General features: G+C 42.7%; 1 protein-coding gene across 2 annotated transcripts in view; it reads right to left on the bottom strand.

Annotated features, from left to right (window-relative positions):
* Positions 1–18,150, bottom strand: part of fgf12a (fibroblast growth factor 12a) — a 218,238-nt gene extending 200,088 nt beyond the window's left edge. Inside the window, exon 1 of one of the 2 annotated variants that reach the window (XM_067454394.1) lies at positions 18,003–18,150. In XM_067454394.1, coding sequence (XP_067310495.1) covers positions 18,003–18,021 — 19 coding nt within the window. In that variant the 5' untranslated portion in view covers positions 18,022–18,150. Of the gene's footprint in view, positions 1–11,847; positions 12,435–18,002 lie in introns of those variants that run through there. The other variant, XM_067454393.1, reaches the window with a different exon arrangement.
* Positions 18,151–18,832: the final 682 nt, after the last annotated feature.

The raw sequence follows: 18,832 nt of genomic DNA, 5'->3' as shown, positions 1-18,832 counted from the left end.
TATCATGCTCAAAGGACCAATCGGGTTCACTTCCTATTGGCAGACACCTACCATCTCCCAGTCCTCCCAACAGCCTAACCATGCTCGAGCCTCCATTGTCAGACCACAACACCTCAGCGGTTTGAGAATGTCTGTTGTTGTAGTCAGTACTGGTGCAGTTGGAGAGGGAGAAACTAGATGTCCTAAAACACATGAGAAAATGTCTTAAAGATGCCAATAAGAGGGACATCAACTTTGAAGATCATGCTGTATTTAGAAGGAAGGAGAGACTGGCACTGGAGGAGATGAGGTTTGCAGGGCCCTCCATTTTGGTGCCATATATCTTGCCAGATGATTCAGTTAACATTGTGTAATGTTGGTTAATCATGATGACTATTATATCTTTTAATAATTTCTTGTGCAACATGAAATATTATTTTCCATTATGTAGTTAGGACATTATCCCATTGTGCAATGTATTCTGAAAATCCTTGGGAACAAACAACAAAATCAAATAAATTTAGATTCAATGGTTTGATGTCCTTGTGTTAGTTGAACCACTCAAAGACTAAGGCTCCATGAAATAATAAGTATTCTTGTTTCAAATTTCAATAGCTATTTGTAGTACTGAAAATAAGTATACATTCCCTATGAATGTCCATATACAGCAGTGCAACTTTCATTCCTTAATTCATTCCTTATTCAGTGTCCATGTAGTTTTTATTTTATTTATTCCTTATTATTTATTTATTGAATAATTCAAAATGAATTTAATCAAACAAAAACAGGTTAGTCAACCCCAAAATGAAAATGATGTCATTAATTACTTACCCTGATGTCGTTTGACACCCATAAGACCTTTGTTCATCTTCGGAACACAAATTAAGATATTTGTGTTGAAATCCGATTTCTCAGAAAGGCATCCATTAACACCAATGTCATTTCCTCTTTCAAGACCCATAAAGAGCACTAAAGACGTTGTTACAAAGCCCATCTCACTTCAGTGGTTCTACAATCATTTTATGAAGTGACAAGAATATTTTTTGTGCACAAAAAAAAAGAAAGAAAGAATGACTACTTCAGTTGGGCCGATTTAAAACACTGCTTCGTAAAGCCTCTAAACATTTTGAATCAGCATATCGAAATCATGTGACTTTGGTGATCTGAACTGCTCATAAAATTATTGTAGAACCACTGTAGTGATATGGGTCTTTGTAATGATGTCTTTAGTACCTTTTATGGATATTGAGAGAGGAAATGACATTCGTGTCAATGGAGGCCTTTTTGAGCCATCGGATTCAAGCAAAAATATCTTCATTTGTGTTCTGAAGATGAACAAAGGTCTTATGGGTGTCGAATGACATGAGGGTATGTAATTAATTACAGAATTTTCATTTTGGGGTGAACTAACCCTTTAAGTTAAGAACAGCTCGGGAATACACACACACACACACACACACACACACACACACACACACACACACACACACACACACACGTGTAAATAAATAATATTTTTAAAACTTCATTATAAATGTACATTTATTTGTATCATATAACAGCAATAATACAATATCCCTGTTGTCACTGCCTAGCTTTGTCGTGGTAAAACGTGAAGCTAATGAGAAAAAAAGTATTGTTCCCTTAGTCAGATGCTTCATTATCACACACAAGTGCCCTGCTCCCTCTAAAGTCCCCCCTTCAAGGGCTCTGCCCTTCGGAGTAAGTAGGGCATAGGGATGCTCACTTCCAATTGGAATTTCCCAATGTACCCCTCACTTAATGGCTTCTGGAAGCGCCCTTCTTGAAGGGATTCAGGTGTACACATTAGTTTGGAACACCCTAACAAATACTGTGCCCTTTCCAAAGTGCCCTTTAAGGAAATCACCCCTAAACTCTGCAGTGCTGAGGGGACTCCAGGACCATGGTTGGGAATCAGTAAAGGCCATTGCTTAGTTAACATTTTAATTAAATGTGGCATTTGACTCTTTCAATTTGTTCTGTATTATTATTAAGGACAATGGAGAAGAGACCTAAAACGAATCACCTAATTGAAACTAATCACTCTAAACTGAAGGTTTTGTTTTCAATTATTCAATCTGTTACCAATCCTTCCGTGAAAACCCTGCTGGTGGCTTCTGATGCTTTCTGTGAAAACTTCTTGAGATACTTTAGTGATAAAATTACAAACTTAAGACTTGATGACCGTCCCACCTTAACGTTAGCTTGTTCTCCAATCATGTCACCCGCCTCTGCATTTTTGGACCCTTTTGAACCCATCAATCTCCAGGAGTTGAAGGAGGTGATTAACAATCTTAAACTCTCTTTCTGTCCTAGTGATATTATTCACCCCAATTTGTTTTAATTCGATTTGATTTGATTGGGCCTGCTCTGTTCCCTTTCGAAAGGGAACTCGAGCTGCGTCAGCTGACGCTATGGGGAACGCCTCCAGCGTGACCGGTGTCTGAGCTACTATCAAATCACAGCAATCCTATTGACCGGCGACAGCCTATGATGTCATCAAGGTGCGACCAGGAAGTATATAAGGGCGCCTTGCAAACATGACACCAGCATCTTCGTCTTCAGGGACTGTTTTTGTCTGAATGCTTCAAGTCAAAGGTAATCCAGATTCATTTATTTTCTGCCTGGGATTAAGAGCATGCACAGTCAAGCTCTTGTGGAGTCATTTGTTTGATTGTGTGTAATGTGAGCGAAGTTTTCAATCCGAGATCGCTCCGTTCTCGTCTAGCGCTCTTCCTGAGAGAAGAGCGTATTTGCATCTGAGATTAGTGATGTGATCCCCGCTCACGCTGAGGCTGAGCGCGGATGCACGTCACAGTCCCTCGGATGGGGTCGCCGATCGCCGCAAGGGGATGTTTCCCTCCGGCGATCTAGCGACTGACGAGACTAATCACGAATGCTCGTAGGGATGGCTGGTGAGAAGGGAAATTAATTTCTCAGCCATCCTGACTGTGTATGCTGAGCCGATGGCTGTTATGAGCGCGCTGCATGCAGGCTGCGGCCGTCATGTGGGCGCATTAAAGGAGAGATCGCTCGTTTAAGCGGAACGATCGATTTCTCCCCGGCCATAAAACCGTCGGCTCAGTTGAGCTTTTCCATTCCTTCCTGATCTCCTGACTGAGATCGTGAGGGTATGGAAGAACCCATATTCAGTGTATTCACGGACATCAGCGGGTGTTAAATGCTGATGTTTGGAGGATGGGTGGATATGGGTATGTGTTCTAGCCCCGGATTGCTGTTACGAATAATCTAAAAAGATCCGGGTAGGCGGGGGCACTAAGAGCTCCAACCCTGCCATCTGAGCTTCTTTCAACTATGTTTCAAGAAGTTTAGATGGCGGGGCATACACGGCAGCGGGTCAGCCTGGTGCTACTTTTACGCCGTGTCGGTGTTGCAAGTATACTGGGAAGACCTGCTGAGGGATCTCAATCAGGGAAAATACCCTGACCCACTGCGCAGCTGTGCGCCATATCAGCGATAGCAGGGCCTGAGGGCCAGTGTCACAGAAGCGCGGGTGGTGGTGTCTGAGGACCCGCACACCGCTGAGATCCGGGTCCCAGGCAGGCGGGAGGCGTCACGGTATACGGACCAGTGACGGGGCCTGAGTGCCAACATCGCCTCTCATGCTCCCCGCGGTTAAGGGCGGGGCGCAAAGAGGCGGACTCCCACATAAGAGGAATAGTATCACAACGCTGTTGGCGTGAATGAAATTTCCCTCCCTTAGGTGGGTGAGTTAAGAATTACATCTCATTTACTGCTCTTCTTCATTTTTCTCCCCAGGCGCTTCTTACATCCGGCCCTGAGGGGGGCCATGACGATGATACTCTAGACCCCGCCTGGCTGGGCTGTGAGAAGCGCACCCTCAGGCGGTTGCGCTCCTAAACATGCATACTGTGAGTAAAACTTATGTGTGGATATCGTCGCGCAGGAGGCGAGCTGGTAAGTCCCCCTTGTGAGGGAAACATTTATTATTTATGTTGTGTGAGACTTCATGCTCCCCACCAAGGGTTTGGGGATCACGGTATCGATGGAGGACACCATAGGGCCCTGTAGTTCCCCTGTCCGGTGGCTAGAACGATTTTTTAGATGCCGTTATGTGGTATGTCTAGAGCTAGCTTTGCTAGGAGAGAATAGCCGCCATTGTATGTACAGCTGTGCGAACAGTTTTTTTGCCTTCTCTCTGTGTGATGAAGCAGTATTGAGGCAACCGCTCATTCTTGTAGGAATGTGCTGTTGTTTTAGGCGAGTGTGCTCTCCTAGTCAAACAGGAAGCTCTTAGCCACCCCAGGGTAAAGCGGTCAACGTTGCCCCTCGTGGAATTTCATAGACGGGAGGGTGAGTTTAGGCTTACGCACGAACTACAGATTTATGTCTAGCCTCGCAGGGCTTGGACGGAGTATTATTGAGGTTTTTTCGCTCCCCCGAGCCGCGTATAATACTCTTATGTAGGCTGGCCCTCTCCGGGCCACTGCATCGGTTGGCCTAGGCTTTTGCGGGATGGGGGGCATTTCTTTCCAAAGAAGGAAAGTAATTATCGCCCGAGGCCCTCGGTTTGAATATTGCAGGGCATTTTCTTTTGCATCCCTAGTCAGCCTCCTCTTACATTAGAGTCGTCCGGCCAAGGCCCGCCCCCTTCTCTGCGTTTTGGGGTTTTTAGTAATGCAGGTTGGTGTGAAGCAGAATGAACAGCGACTTAGCCAGTGGTCGTGGGGCGGGGTTTGGCGTCCCACACTTGTACGCGGGTGGGCTAGTTTTGCGAAAACCCCGCTTTCCAGAGCTTGTTGTGGCTGCCACCTTCTGGCGGCCCCTGGCCCCATCCTGGAGGATGTTGGGCCGGTGGGTAGCATATTTGTGAATATTTTTTGCCCTCTGCTCTGTGTCTTCTGCTCCACCTTTTAGGGCTCGGGTTGAGCTGCACTCGCAACCTGCGTGCTTCGTAATGGTTCGGTCGGATGCTCCCCTGGAAGCCGAAGCATTGCCATGGCTGACGCCCTAGCGTGAACGGTAGCCCGCTGCATGAAGGAAGAGCGGCCGCCCTGACGCAGGTGACGTAAGTTGTACTCCCCTCGCTTTGAGGGTCTAGGTACTTTCTGCTGAGTACACTGCTTTTGGCAATGTGTTTAGGCTATGTCTGTAGGCACTGCCGGATGGGACTGCGTCATCGCATGGAGGACCCCGTGAGCCTCCGGGATGAAGCCAGCCCCGGGAGGGGCATGGCTACCAGCTGGCTGTGAGCAGCCAGCTTGGGCAGTCCTGGCAGTGGACTCTGAGCAGGAGGCCTCAGCAGGCCTCCTTGCGGGTGAGTCGCGACATCGGGCCAATGCGCGCCTGGGAGGAATATCCCCGACGATGTTGGCTTCAGCAGTACCTCGTCGACAAGCAGGACCATCATGGCCTCCCTGGGGTGATTCCCCAGGTGGTAACTGGATGTCTAGGTCTTCGTCAGCCAAGCAGACAGCCACTGTCAGCCCGACTTGGAGCGGCCAGCATTCATCCGACCTGCCAGCGAGCATTCGTCGCTGGCATGGCTACAAGCCCAGTTAGTAGGCCTCCCTAGGCCTCCCTGAGGGCCTGCTGGGGTGCAGCAGGCCTTGCCGGGCTTCCCTTGAGAGGGTATTCCCGTGCTTCAGGTGTTAGACGGCAGGTAGTAGGCCTCACCAGGCCTCCCTGAGGGACTTCTGTGGTAGCAGTAAGCCTCGTCTGGCTTCCCCCAAGGGGTCGTTCCTGGGCTTCAGTCACTGGATGATAGGTAGTAGGCCTCGCGGGGCCTCCCTGAGGGCCTGCTGGGATGCAGCAGGCCTCATCTGGCTTCCCCTGAGGGGGTACTCCAGGGAACTAGCGCTGGATAACAGTTCCTGGGCTCCAGTCACCAGATGGCAGGTAGCAGGCCTCACCAGGCCTCCCGGGGGGCCTGCTGGGTTGCAGCAGGCCTCATCTGGCTTCCCCTGAGGGGGTGGTCCAGGGCCTCGGCCACTGGGTGACAGGGATTAGGCCTCGCTAGGCCTCCCGGAGGGTGAGCCCCGGTTCCCGGTTCCTATGACAGTGAGCATGGTTGCTAGCCAGGGCGGCTAGCATGGTCTTCTATCAGGTAGCAGGCCTCACCAGGCCTCCCTGAGGTCGTTCCCTGGTCTCAGTGCCGGCTACGAGTAGCCTGGCAAGTAGTAGGCCCTGCGGGGCCTCCCAGGGGGAATGAGTTCCTTGGACGGAGACACATAACTGGCTCAAGCTGACAGCTAGTGGTTCCTGCCATCAGGCTTCGGTCCTAGCCGGCAGCACCTGATGGCGGGCGCATACTCTAGCATGACGAGTTTACACTGCTGCTATGCGGTCCTTACAGGACAGGGACCTGCATAGGTTGCCTACAGCATGGTTCCTACCAGGCAGGCTTAAGAGCTCCCCTCTTATGAGGGTTGTCTGTGAGCTTACGGCCGCCTGGGCCTGGTCAGTTGGTCGTAGGCCACTCGGGGCCTCCCTGTGAGATCAGCCTGTAGGCCTTCTCAGGCCTCCTGAGCACCCCTGTAATGTATGTGCTCGGTAGATCCTAGGATCGAGCAGCTGACTCCCCTCGCTAGCAAGGGTGGGAAAGCACTACGCTGAGCGCTGTTCTCCAGGATAGCCCGTCTCTGAGTTCCGGCCTGAGGCGGACACTGCCAGTTCGCAGTCCCTCAGCTTGATGCCTCTCCAGAGGGGAGTTTCCAGAGGCTCTGTTGTTAACAGACTGGGCTGGCAGACGGAAGCGTCCCGCATAGTGACGCCAGGTCAAGCCTCCCTGGTGGCATTCGGTGAAGTTCTTCCCGAATAGTGACTGGCTGGGGCGCCCTCGGGTCCCCTAGCCACATTCCCTTAAAGGAACCCCTTCTGTCGAACAGGTTGGTTCCAGGCCTTTGAGCGGCCGGGGTAGGGTACATGAAGGTGCCCCAAGGCCACAGCTCGGGCTATGACCGTAGGGAATGCTGTCACTGACAGCCTAATGTGACCAGAGGGGGAGTGGTTCAGGCATTTCAGTTGAATTTGCTTGTCCTGACAGTTGTCACTGCCAGTAGGCATGCACTCCCCTCGGCATGGCGGCGTGGGTATATCGTTCCCCATAGCGTCAGCTGACGCAGCTCGAGTTCCCTTTCGAAAGGGAACGTCCCCGGTTACGACTGTAACCTTAGTTCCCTGAGAACAGGGAACGAGACGCTGCGTCACTTTTGCCATGCCTCGGGGCCTGCCTGCGAACAGTCCCTTCAGACGAAGAAGCTGGTGTCATGTTTGCAAGGCGCCCTTATATACTTCCTGGTCGCACCTTGATGACATCATAGGCTGTCGCCGGTCAATAGGATTGCTGTGATTTGATAGTAGCTCAGACACCGGTCACGCTGGAGGCGTTCCCCATAGCGTCAGCTGACGCAGCGTCTCGTTCCCTGTTCTCAGGGAACTAAGGTTACAGTCGTAACCGGGGACGTTATCTCTTGTTAATAAGTGTCTCCAAACGGGTTCTGTTCCTGCTGACCTTAAAGTCACTACAATCACTTCTCTGCTCAAGAAGCTTCCCTGGACCCCACTGTCCTAAAAAAAATTGTCCCATTTCTATTTTGCCTTTTATTTCAAAAGTTTTAGAGAAAATTGTGCTGAATCAACCTCAACACTTTATGACTAGCAATTCTATTTATGAGGTTTTTCAGTCTGGCTTTAAGTCTGCATACAGCACTGAGTCTGCCCTTCTGAGAGTTGTAAATGACATCTACATCTCCGCTGACTCTGGGGACTCTGTGGTTCTTATTCTCTTAGATTTATTGGCTGCTTTTGATACCATAGACCACTCCTTACTATTATCTAGACAAGAGTCTTGGGTAGGTCTAAAAGTAAATGCTCTGAAATGGTTTCATTCTTACCTATCTGACAGAACATTTTTAGTGAAACTGGGTAATTTTTCCTCTTCCCCCGCTCCTCTGACCTGTGTCTCCCTCAAGGCTCTATTTTAGCTCCCTCTCTATTCTCTCTGTACATGCTGCCTCTGAGCTCTAATAAAACATGGTTTGTCCTTGCATGTTACCTGCATCTCATGCACTGCATCAAGCTTTCCCATAATATCCGTCATAACTGAAATGAATGCATGGCTCAGATTGACGTTACTCCATGTGTGTATGACTCCAATAAAATTAAAAAGTAATTATTCCATCACAAATAAATCTCTCAATCAAGTGACTGTGTCTATTTTATTATACACCTTTTACACAACATTATAATATTATTTTCAAATACATTTTTATATTATTTAAAATTATTTTCGCCCCCGGTTCAGTAAGGAACTCCTGTAATAAAGTAGCAGTGGCTGGGACAGATTTTAAGTATCACCTCAAGATGCAATCTAATCTTGTTTACATGAAATAAGCCTGCTCCAGAGGAGGTTTGAGCTTACGGACCTGTTGAAATGACAGCAAGTCCAGGATGAGCTTCGAAGAACCAAACAATCAAAGATCATGCCAAATCGTCAGCAATCAAATCCAGCTAACTGAGTTAGCATTGTATGAATAATGTACCCCAGGAAAATTATAACATGTATAGTATTGTTTGATTACGACACTGCACCTGTTTATCGTTTAATTGATTGGTTTGAGTTAGTACACTGTAAATCCAAATAAGTTGGCAAAACTCAAACAATTGAGGCAATCAGTTGTAAGCTGTAACCTCAATGTGAACCTCATCAGATGTGAATTTTTTTATTGGTATAAACTTAGTAAAACAAGCTGGAAAGGCTAATTTGCTAACACTTTAACAATAGCATGGTATCGCACTTTCTGAATGAGTGCTTGTTTCAGTCTTGTTTTGGGGGTAAATAACACAAATAAGATAAATAAGCTGCCAATGGGGAAAGAAAAATAATCTTAATTCAAACAGAAAACAAGATTATTTTGATTACCCTTATTGGCAGGTTATTTGGCTTAGTTGCTTTTTATTTGTGTTTAGTAATATGTAATAAAAAAGAAATTCATTTCTAATCACAATATTAGTGGAAATAATTGAACATGTTTACAAATGAAGCAAGGCTTTTCATACCTATTGATTTTTTGTTATCTGAACTTCATAAGAAATGTAACCCATTCATGTCACACACACACACACACACACACACACACACACACACACACACACACACACACACACACACACACACACACACACACACACACACACACACACACACACACTAACAGCAGGCCCAGACAGGAGAAGGGCAGAGTGAAGGCAGAGTGAATGATCAAAAGCTTCACTCTCTTCCAAAAATCAATTAAGGCCCTCTGAACAGCAAATATGTTGGCCATCTTGAACAGTTGTAAAAAGGAACAACACTGGCAAAGCTATTTTTCTTGTGTCCCGCCCCCAATTTGCAGCTGGGCTAGAGTATGAGAAAATAAAGATTGGTTCCTGCAAGACAGAGGGCAAAATGTGCGGGGAAAGTGAGAGCAGACCTTGCAACCTTGTGCGGGAACGGCAGGGTTAGAATCACAAAACTCTCTCTCACACACACACACACACACACACACACACACACACACACACACACACACACACACACATACACACACACACACACACACACACACACACACACATTTTAGGTTTTTGTGAATTATGGGGACTTTACATAGGCGTAATGGATTTTATACTATACAAACTTTACATTCTATCCCTCTACACTGCCTCTGCCCCTAAACCTACCCATCTCACACACACTGCCCCTAAACCTACCCATCACAGGAAACATTCTGCATTTTTACATTTTCAAAAAAAAAAAAAAAAAAACTTTTTGTTTGTAATCCAATTATATTACAATTACAGGTTGATATTACATTGTGGGGACATTTGTGGATAGAAAAACATGAACCAGCCATGATAGAAAAACATGAACACACACACACATTTTAGGTTTTTGTGAATTGTGGGGAATTTACATAGGTGTAATGGATTTTGTACTGTACAAACTGTACATTCTATTCCCCTACACTGCTCCTGCCCCTAAACATACCCATCTCACACACACACACTGCCCCTAAACCTACCCATCACAGGAAACATTCTGCATTTTTACATTAAAAAAAAAAAAAAAATGTTTGTACACACACACACACAACAGCAGGCCCATATGAAGGTGCAATACAGAGTGAAAGTACACAGGACCTACAATTTCCACACTTTTATTCCCGGGCCTAATGGACCCGAACATCCTATATGTAATATAAATGTGTAGGGGGGTGTACAGTGTGTGGTCATTAAAAAAAAAATCGATATGCTCTTCAAAGAAAATTAGCCAAGGCCAATAATTAGGAGTTTGAAAAAAATAATTAATCGTATATTATTTATTTTGATAAAAAAAGAAAACGGGTCCCATAGACCTGAACACCATACAAGGGTTAAAGAACGACAACATATTCTTCAAAACATTTTCTTTTGTGTTCAGCAGAAGAAAGACATTCGTACAGGTTTTGAACAACTTTGTGGTGAGTAACAGATGATTGAATTTTAATTGTTAGTTGAATTATCTCTTTAAAGATATAAAAATACAAACGATACAAAAATAATGGCACATCATCCCTAATGTCTGTTTGTGTGTAATATATATATATATATATATATATATATATATACACACACACACACACACACACACACACACACACACACACACACACACACAATTCAAAAGCTGAAACACAGCTGAATAGAACTGACCTTCTGTGCATGATTAAGTTGCCTTTAAAATAATGGATAAGCAGAAAAGGTGTATAGGTTCGCAGAGCCTAATGAAGTGAAGGATTGCACAGCAGCAACATAACAGTTATGCACATTTTTTGTGGCTGCATACATTTGTAACATTTGTGTATAGTACATTAGTTTCTCTGTGTGGAAATAGTTCCCCATTTGTTTACAACCAGTTACAATAGTCCTCTCTGATTAATTCGACTTTATATTTCTTATTTTAATCTGTACAGAATAGGAATGCTGTATAATCCTTAAAGCGATTGTAAAATAATTGACCCATGTCTTTCCAAAATTGTATTTCTTCTGTGGAACACAATGGAAGATGTTGGCCAGGATGACTTCCTGAGTGACCATTCACTTTCAACACTTCATACAATGAAAATGAATGTGAAAGTTAGGCTATATGGGTGTCCAATCCTTTTGTCTTCCATAAAGGAAGAAAGGACGAATGGGCTGACTAAATATTCTCATGAAGCTTGTAACACGCGTTACATAAAAATGATTACAAGGATGGGCATGAAATGTACAGTGACAAGCATGGGCTACTCTCTGGAGGAGGAGAGCATCCGCTGTGGCAGAGTTTGGAGCGATGCGTAATAGAGTCGCTGTCCTGGGTGCTGAATGGCGTGCAGAAGTTACCTGTCCTGGAGGACACTCAAGCTATTTTGCCGGTGCCTGTTTTAGAAAACTCATCTCACCTCAAACGAGCTCGGCACGTGTATGTCTGCCGTAGCCTTGCAGACTGCATTTGCTGCATATGCATCAATAGTTTCCTACATTCACCCTGCTTTCTTTGTTCCCGGTACCAATAAGAAATGTCCTTGACACGGATTTCGCCGCTAAACTGCTGGCACTGCACACAGCAGCAGTGGTTCAGCTCATGACCATGATGGAGATGCGTTTCGTGTCATAAGATGTGAGATGGAATGACATGAGTGGTCGCAAGAAGTCGCATATAAGCTCTCACAAACAAGTTAGCACAAATGCGTGGAGTGGGAGCGCATAGTACCGCAGACACGGAAGATGTGCTCACCAGCGCCAGCGGCCAATGAGAGCGTTTTTCATCGCTCAAGTGAGAGCATGCACAGCTAAATGTCTCACCGCTGGTGGTTGTGGTCGGCTCCGATCGTTGTCCACAGAAACACTGCAGCATATGCGCTCCTTTCTTCAGGAAGAGCCTCAGAATCCTCATTGATTTGAGTTGGTGTGGGTCCCTCGTCAATCCACGCAAACGAGCACAGGATCACAACAGAGGGTGACTGTAGTGTTAGCCCCTCGAGTACAGTGCAGCTTCTGTGTTCGGAGCATCAAAAACAGCAGAGGGCAAAGGAAGACAGTCTCGTGCACATCTTGAGTGCATCCTGCTGCTTCTTGTCCGGTAGACTAGTGAGTTCTCGCTTTAGCATATTTAGCTCAGATGCAGGCTGCGCAAGGACGATAGGGTAATGTGCACATGTCTCGGTCTTTAATAGAAGATGTGAAATGGGAGCCCCGTGCACGCGAAAGTTCAGCTGCAGGGATGGCTGACAGAACGGCCGCTGATGAGGTAATGCGCGCGATGCATGTTGGCGATACGGGGCAACCGGCGGCATAGATAGTTGGGTTAAAACACCAATTGTTTCGTGTCCACGGGGAGCCGAAGAGAGGCGTATAACCTACGTCAGATGCAGCCTACATTTAAAGACAAAGATTTTTTTAGCGCATGGTCAAGAAGTTTCGCACCTGCCTTGAGCGGGTCTGTGCGCTAGAGGACGCTGTAGGCCAACGTGTGCTTGCGTGTGTGTGTGTGTGTGTGTGTGTGTGTGTGTGTGGCAGAGAAGGCGGGGGGGGGGGGGGGGGGGGTTAGCTTAGGTGATTATCAAAGGCCAGGATGGCTGTTTTGGGCTGTTTTATTTTTTTGTTTGATGGCCAGATTTAATATTCTTGCAGATGGTGTGTCAATCCTTACCGTTTTAAAATTACTTTTAGTAAACAGTAAACAGGTTTGTAGGTGTTGAACTGTTGAACCTATATATATATATAATCATTTTAAAAAATGATTTATGGGGATATTTGTCCAGGTTTCTGTGCTGAATAGAAATACATAGAGGAATGAGGAATGAGTTACAGAATAAAATGGAATTTTTTAGAATCCTTCCTCTAAAACTTAAAAGAATTCCTTCCATTAATTCCAATAAAAAATTGAAAAACATAGCATATATGTCATACATTCTTTGTTCTATTCACAGCCACCCTATACAAACACCATGTCCAACTTGTACATTAGAGATTAATAGATACAGTTAACGAAACATTTAAACAAAGTATTTCAAGTATAAACTTAAATAACTTTCTTACAGACAGTTTGTTTCAAACTAGATGTTTCTGATTTGTTTTTGAGTCTAGAGTTTCTAATGACTGACATAATGTGCTAAAAAAAAACAAGCAAGTAAGAGAAATAAACTGCTTGGCTGCATGACAGCTGCAGTAGAGTTGTGTCTTCTCTCTGCAGCAGAATAACTGAATCATTTCATTGCCAAAGCCAGGAAGATAGACAAGGGTTAAGAATAGACAACAGGATTAGATAAGGTGAGAAGAGAAGAGAAGAGAAGAGAAGAGAAGAGAAGAGAAGAGAAGAGAAGAGAAGAGAAGAGAAGAGAAGAGAAGAGAAGAGAAGAGAAGAGAAGAGAAGAGAAGAGAAGAGAAGAGAAGAGAAGAGAAGAGAAGAGCATAAAGGACAGGCAGATCAGCATAGATTCTCATTTTGCTATTGAGAGGATAATTTCCTGCTAACAGGGCAAAGTTTCACCTGACCATGCCTCTATCTTCCACATTGATTGTTAAGGACAGTCTCTTTGCTATGAGGCCTTACAAATGTGAATCAAAACATTTGTGGATGACTTTAAAACAAAATGTATAACTATATAAGTACAATAAATATAATTATATTAAAGGGTTAGTTCACCCCAAAATTAAAATTATGTAGTTCATTACACACCCTCGTACCACAACTACAACTTTGATGCTTCAAAAAGTTCATAAAGAGATTTAAAAAAAAAAAAAAAAAAAAAAACAACAACAACAACAACAACAACAAAAAATGATTTGAGGGTTTGTTTGTTTTTTAATTTAGCAAAAAGACACTTAAATACTTTATATGATGAACAGATTGAATTTAGGCTTTTTTACATAAACATTCATCATTTCACACATCAGTTGTGGCAAACAGAAGCTCAAGCATGTTCTTACGTCACTATTTTTCTGACAACTTTTCACTTCCATTTTTTACACAAATATCTGTACTTTGTACTTCTTACATTTTCAAACCTGGCTGGTTAGTCTTTTTTTATTTTATTAACAATATTATTTATTGTCACTGTGCGCCTTTTTAAACCTAATGTAATACAGAAAACCCTCCCCCTCCCCCCATTGCTGTATAATTTCCTAGCTATCATGCACCACAGACGTAGGGTAGTCTACGAAGCTACTACAGACGGAGCAAGACAGAAAGCAAAAAGAAGAATGGCTAACATTATGGATGAGATAGTGGGAGTTAGCGATGTTTGAAAGGTTCAAAATTTTCAGTGTCAAAAAGTAGTCCTGCACTGCAAAAGCACATACAGGTAAATGTATAATTGTAAGGTTAGCTGGGTGCATAATGTTAATTTTAAAGGAATTGTAATTATGTTAGTTTAATTACTTTTCTATGTCTTGTGTGTGTCTGTTTTTTAAATGTCTTGTCACTTCTAGAGAGATGAAGGCCCCTCATCAAAGCAAATTATGTTGTATGGAAACCAAGAGGATCTCTGATCTCTGAGTTAATGAAGCTATTGTCAACTTTATCATTCAGGGTCTACATCTGTGTTGTTGAGCAGGAGGGTTTTAAACCCCTTTTGACCTCTATGTGCTGGTTGTTCAGCCTGGATATATTCATTAGCTTACGAAATTTGAATGTTGTATTACAGTTTTTCTCAGTCGCTTTGGTACATTTCTTGAATCAAACTCACAATTTGCAAAACAGTAAGTGAATTCCTCTAAATAAACAATTTGTACAAATAGCAAAACACCATGGATATCCTGCAAAAGCCACTCTTTTACTCAAAATCCTTAGTTCATCTCTCAAAAGTAAATATCTGTGTCAATGAACATGCTAGTGCCATCAGAATGGCAAGTCCTTGTGTCATTGTGTACGGATAAGACAGTCAAATTGTTTAGTCATGTTGTCAATATAACAGTTTACTCTGGAGGGATGTTCTGATGGAAACTATGACTACAGTTTTGATGACAATTATTGTCAATTGTAAGTTACATATTAGTGTATGTGTGAGTGTAATTGCAAGAGAATGAAAAAGATTCAAATTTACACGCTTACTGTTTGTACTGTATTTTATTGACAGAACATATCATTGAGATACAAAAAGGAAAAGACAGCACTGAATAGCACACACAAAAAAAAAACTAAAGAAGAAATTTGAACATAGTAAAAACTGTACATGCGGTGCTGTAGAAATATATATATATAGGCTATATGGGTATATATATAGTGACACGATGTGAGAATTGAACAGGTAGTTTTGAGAATTTCAATTCTGATCTGAGAAATGTACCAAAGCGACTGAGAAAAACTGTAATATATTAATATGATGTAAGGTCCAGTTACCAGTGTGATGCTACAAGAGGTAGTAATGGCTATTTTTTAAGTATATGTCAGAACCCATACTTTTGTTTAACTTGAGTGAAAAGGTGTAGTCAGTACTTTAACTTTTACCAGTCTTTTTAAACATGAGTATTTATACTTCTACTTGAGAGAAGGATGTGTGTCTTTTTGAAATATCTGAGCTTGATGTGCATGAACCATCGAGGTTCATTCTATTGTTATACATCACACTTGAGTTTCTGCAAGAGCCAGAGGTTCATTCTCATGTTACACAGCATGCTTAAGCTTCCTCAAAAACCAGAGGTTTATACTCATGTTACACAGCATGTTTGAGCTTCCTCAAAAACCAGAGGTTTATTCTCATGTTACACAGCATGTTTGAGCTTCTACAAGAACCAATAAGGTTCATTATCGTGTGTTACACAGAACATTTGAGCTTCAGCAAGAACCAATGAAGTTCATTCTCGTGTTGCGCAGCACGTTTGAGCTTCTGCAAGAATCAGTGAGGTTAATTCTCATGTGTTATGCACAACGTTTCAGTTTCCACAAGGACCAGTGAGATTTATACTTGTTATGAAGCACATGAGCTTCACCAAGAACCACTGAGGTTCATTCTCATGTTACGCAGCATGTTTGAGCTTCACCAAGAACCAATGAGGTTCATTCTTTTGTCACGCAGCATGTTTGAGATTCCACAAGAACCAATAAGGTTCATTCTCATGTTACGCAGCACATTTGATCTTCTGCAAGAACCAATAAGGATAATTTGTGTGTGTTACGCAGAATTTTTGAGCTTCCACAAGAACCAATGAGGTTCATTATCGTATTATGCAGCATATTTGAGCTTCAGCAAGAACCAATGAGGTCCATTCTCGTGTTATGCAGCACATTTGAGCTTCAGCAAGAAACAATAAGGTCCATTCTCATGTGACACATGTTTGAGCATCCACAAGAACCAGTGAGGTTCATTCTCATGTTACCCAGCACATTTGAGATTCAGCAAAAAGCAATGATGTTCAGTCTTCTGTATTCCGCAGCATGTTTGAGCTTTAACAAGAACCAATGTGGTTAATTCTTGTCAAGCAGGTTCGGATGAGCTTCTGTTTATGTTTGCTGATCAATGTTTAAATCTGACTAAAAGCCTAAATTTAATTTAATAAAGTGATCAAGTCTCTTCAGAAAATTTGAACATAAACTACCTGATTCATATGGATTAGTTTTACAATCTCTTTATGAACTTTTTGAAGCTTCAAAGATAGTTCCTTTGTGATAGTCATTTTTGTTCTGAAGATGAATGAAAGTCTTATGGTTTGGAACAACATGAGAGAGAGTAATTAACAACATCATTTTAAGTAGACTTTAGATGGATGGATGGATGGATGGATGGATGGATGGATGGATGGATGGATGGATGGATGGATGGATGGATGGATGGATGGATAGATAGATAGATAGATAGATAGATAGATAGATAGATAGATAGATAGATAGATAGATAGATAGATAGATAGATAGATAGATAGATAGATAGATAGATAGATAGATAGATAGATAAACAAAATGATGGATAGGGAAGCAAGATGGCAGCAAGGCAGCAAGATGGAGAGGAAGTGTGCACATTTTTATGAAAAAAAATATGGACCAACAGAAAATAAGTGTTGGTCAGCAGAAAGATGTCAGGCGTAGTGAAGGTAAGAAAACAGAGCAATAACCTTTACAATGTGAAAGCTTACAACACATTTCTGTCTATGTGTGTCTGTTTTCACAAGGTGTCAGCCAAAGTCGCATCTCTTAGGATTAAAAACAAAAGCTCACAATGTTGAAGTAACATATGTTAACATTGTGAGCTTTTGTTTTTAATCCTAAGATTAAACCTGCCAGTTTAACACCAGTAAACATTCACCATGTGTGTCCATTGAATTTTAAACCTTCTGATATTCCATTTTATTTAACATGAACTGATAGTGGATTACCTTCTCTGCCTTTGCATAAAATACTTAACATTGGTGATGGAGAGAATTCCTTTTATCTTGGAAGCGCTTATGTTATTACGCACATGCTGATCGGCGGCTCAGTGCCACCAAATCCACATCACACACATTCATCTCTCCCTAAAAGTGGACAACCAGCACTTTTTAAAGGAGCAGCTGGCCCAGCCCTTAGTTGACAGAAATAAATTCTCACAAAAAGCCAAACAAGCTCTTGTTCAAATGTATGAAATAGTACGCTATGAAATAAAAAAAAAGTCACCGTTTTCAACTACAGTTAATTCAAGCAACAAAACAGTGAGGTTTTGTGCCTTGCGTGGATATGGTGTTTACAGGATTTTTATTTGCTCAGCATCTGCACCCGCTGTATCTTGGCACACACTCTCAACGCTAATGTTCATGTGTTATCTGATATACCCACTCAACACCAACTAAATAGCATTAAAAACGATCCCATCCTAACAGAATGTCCACATGTACCGGATCTTTTGCAGTTCGCTAAGCTTTTAAGTCCGAATACTGCATTGAGCTCAGCACACTTCCGCAGTCCACTTTTCCCCAACATCCCTAAAGCGCATTCACTCTATCCCGGCATGATAATAAACACGTCCATGACTCTGGAAGTTTCTTACCTTTATCTCCTTTATCCATGTCTCTCTGTGTTTTGTCAGAATCTCTCGTGGTTGTAGTTCTAGTTGCAGGATGCGTCTATGCTTCTCGTAAAGGGCAGATACAAGGTGCTGAATCGCTGTAGTCGAGCCGCACAGAGCAGTCGTTACAGAGCGCTATTGATGAATTGAGAGAGTTTGTATCCCGGACATACAGGGCGGGAGTGTACTGTACTCGTGCAGGAATGTGTGTTCAACAAAGAAAGGGAGAGATAGTGGGCACTGAATTGCTGTCAACAGAAATGTTCACTTTCTGTAGAGCTGAAGACCCTTTGCTTGTGTGGCTGCCAAGAATGAATAATCACAATCACAGGCACAACCATTGCTTCTGTAAATAATTACATTGAAAAAACTGAATACAACCAAACATATATTTGAATATTCAGAGTTTAAAATTTAGGAATTAGCAATGGAAGTTTAATTGGAAATCAAATAAAATAATCAGTCATGCACATTTTGACATAAAACATTCGTCATTTGACAAATTATGCATATATTTGCCTCAATAAACGTATTTATTTAAACTATAGCAGTACTGTAAACTAATGCAATTGATATCAATAGATGATCAACATTGAAATTTGAATTAATTTAAATGGATTATATTATACATTGAGATATTAATTCATACCATTTTAAATCTTTACAATCAAATTATAGAATTGTGCATCATCGTTTTTCTGTCCTGCAAAATATGTTGCACTTGCTCTATTCATTGAACATTCATATTTTCTCTTTATGTATTAGAATGCTATACAATTGTAATGATCTCATTGATCAAACGGCAAAGAACG

The sequence above is a fragment of the Pseudorasbora parva genome, chromosome 9 (assembly GCF_024679245.1).
Source record: "Pseudorasbora parva isolate DD20220531a chromosome 9, ASM2467924v1, whole genome shotgun sequence".
Taxonomy (NCBI): domain Eukaryota; kingdom Metazoa; phylum Chordata; class Actinopteri; order Cypriniformes; family Gobionidae; genus Pseudorasbora; species Pseudorasbora parva.
Note: the sequence above shows the minus strand (reverse complement) of the source record. Positions and strands in the feature narration are given on the sequence as shown.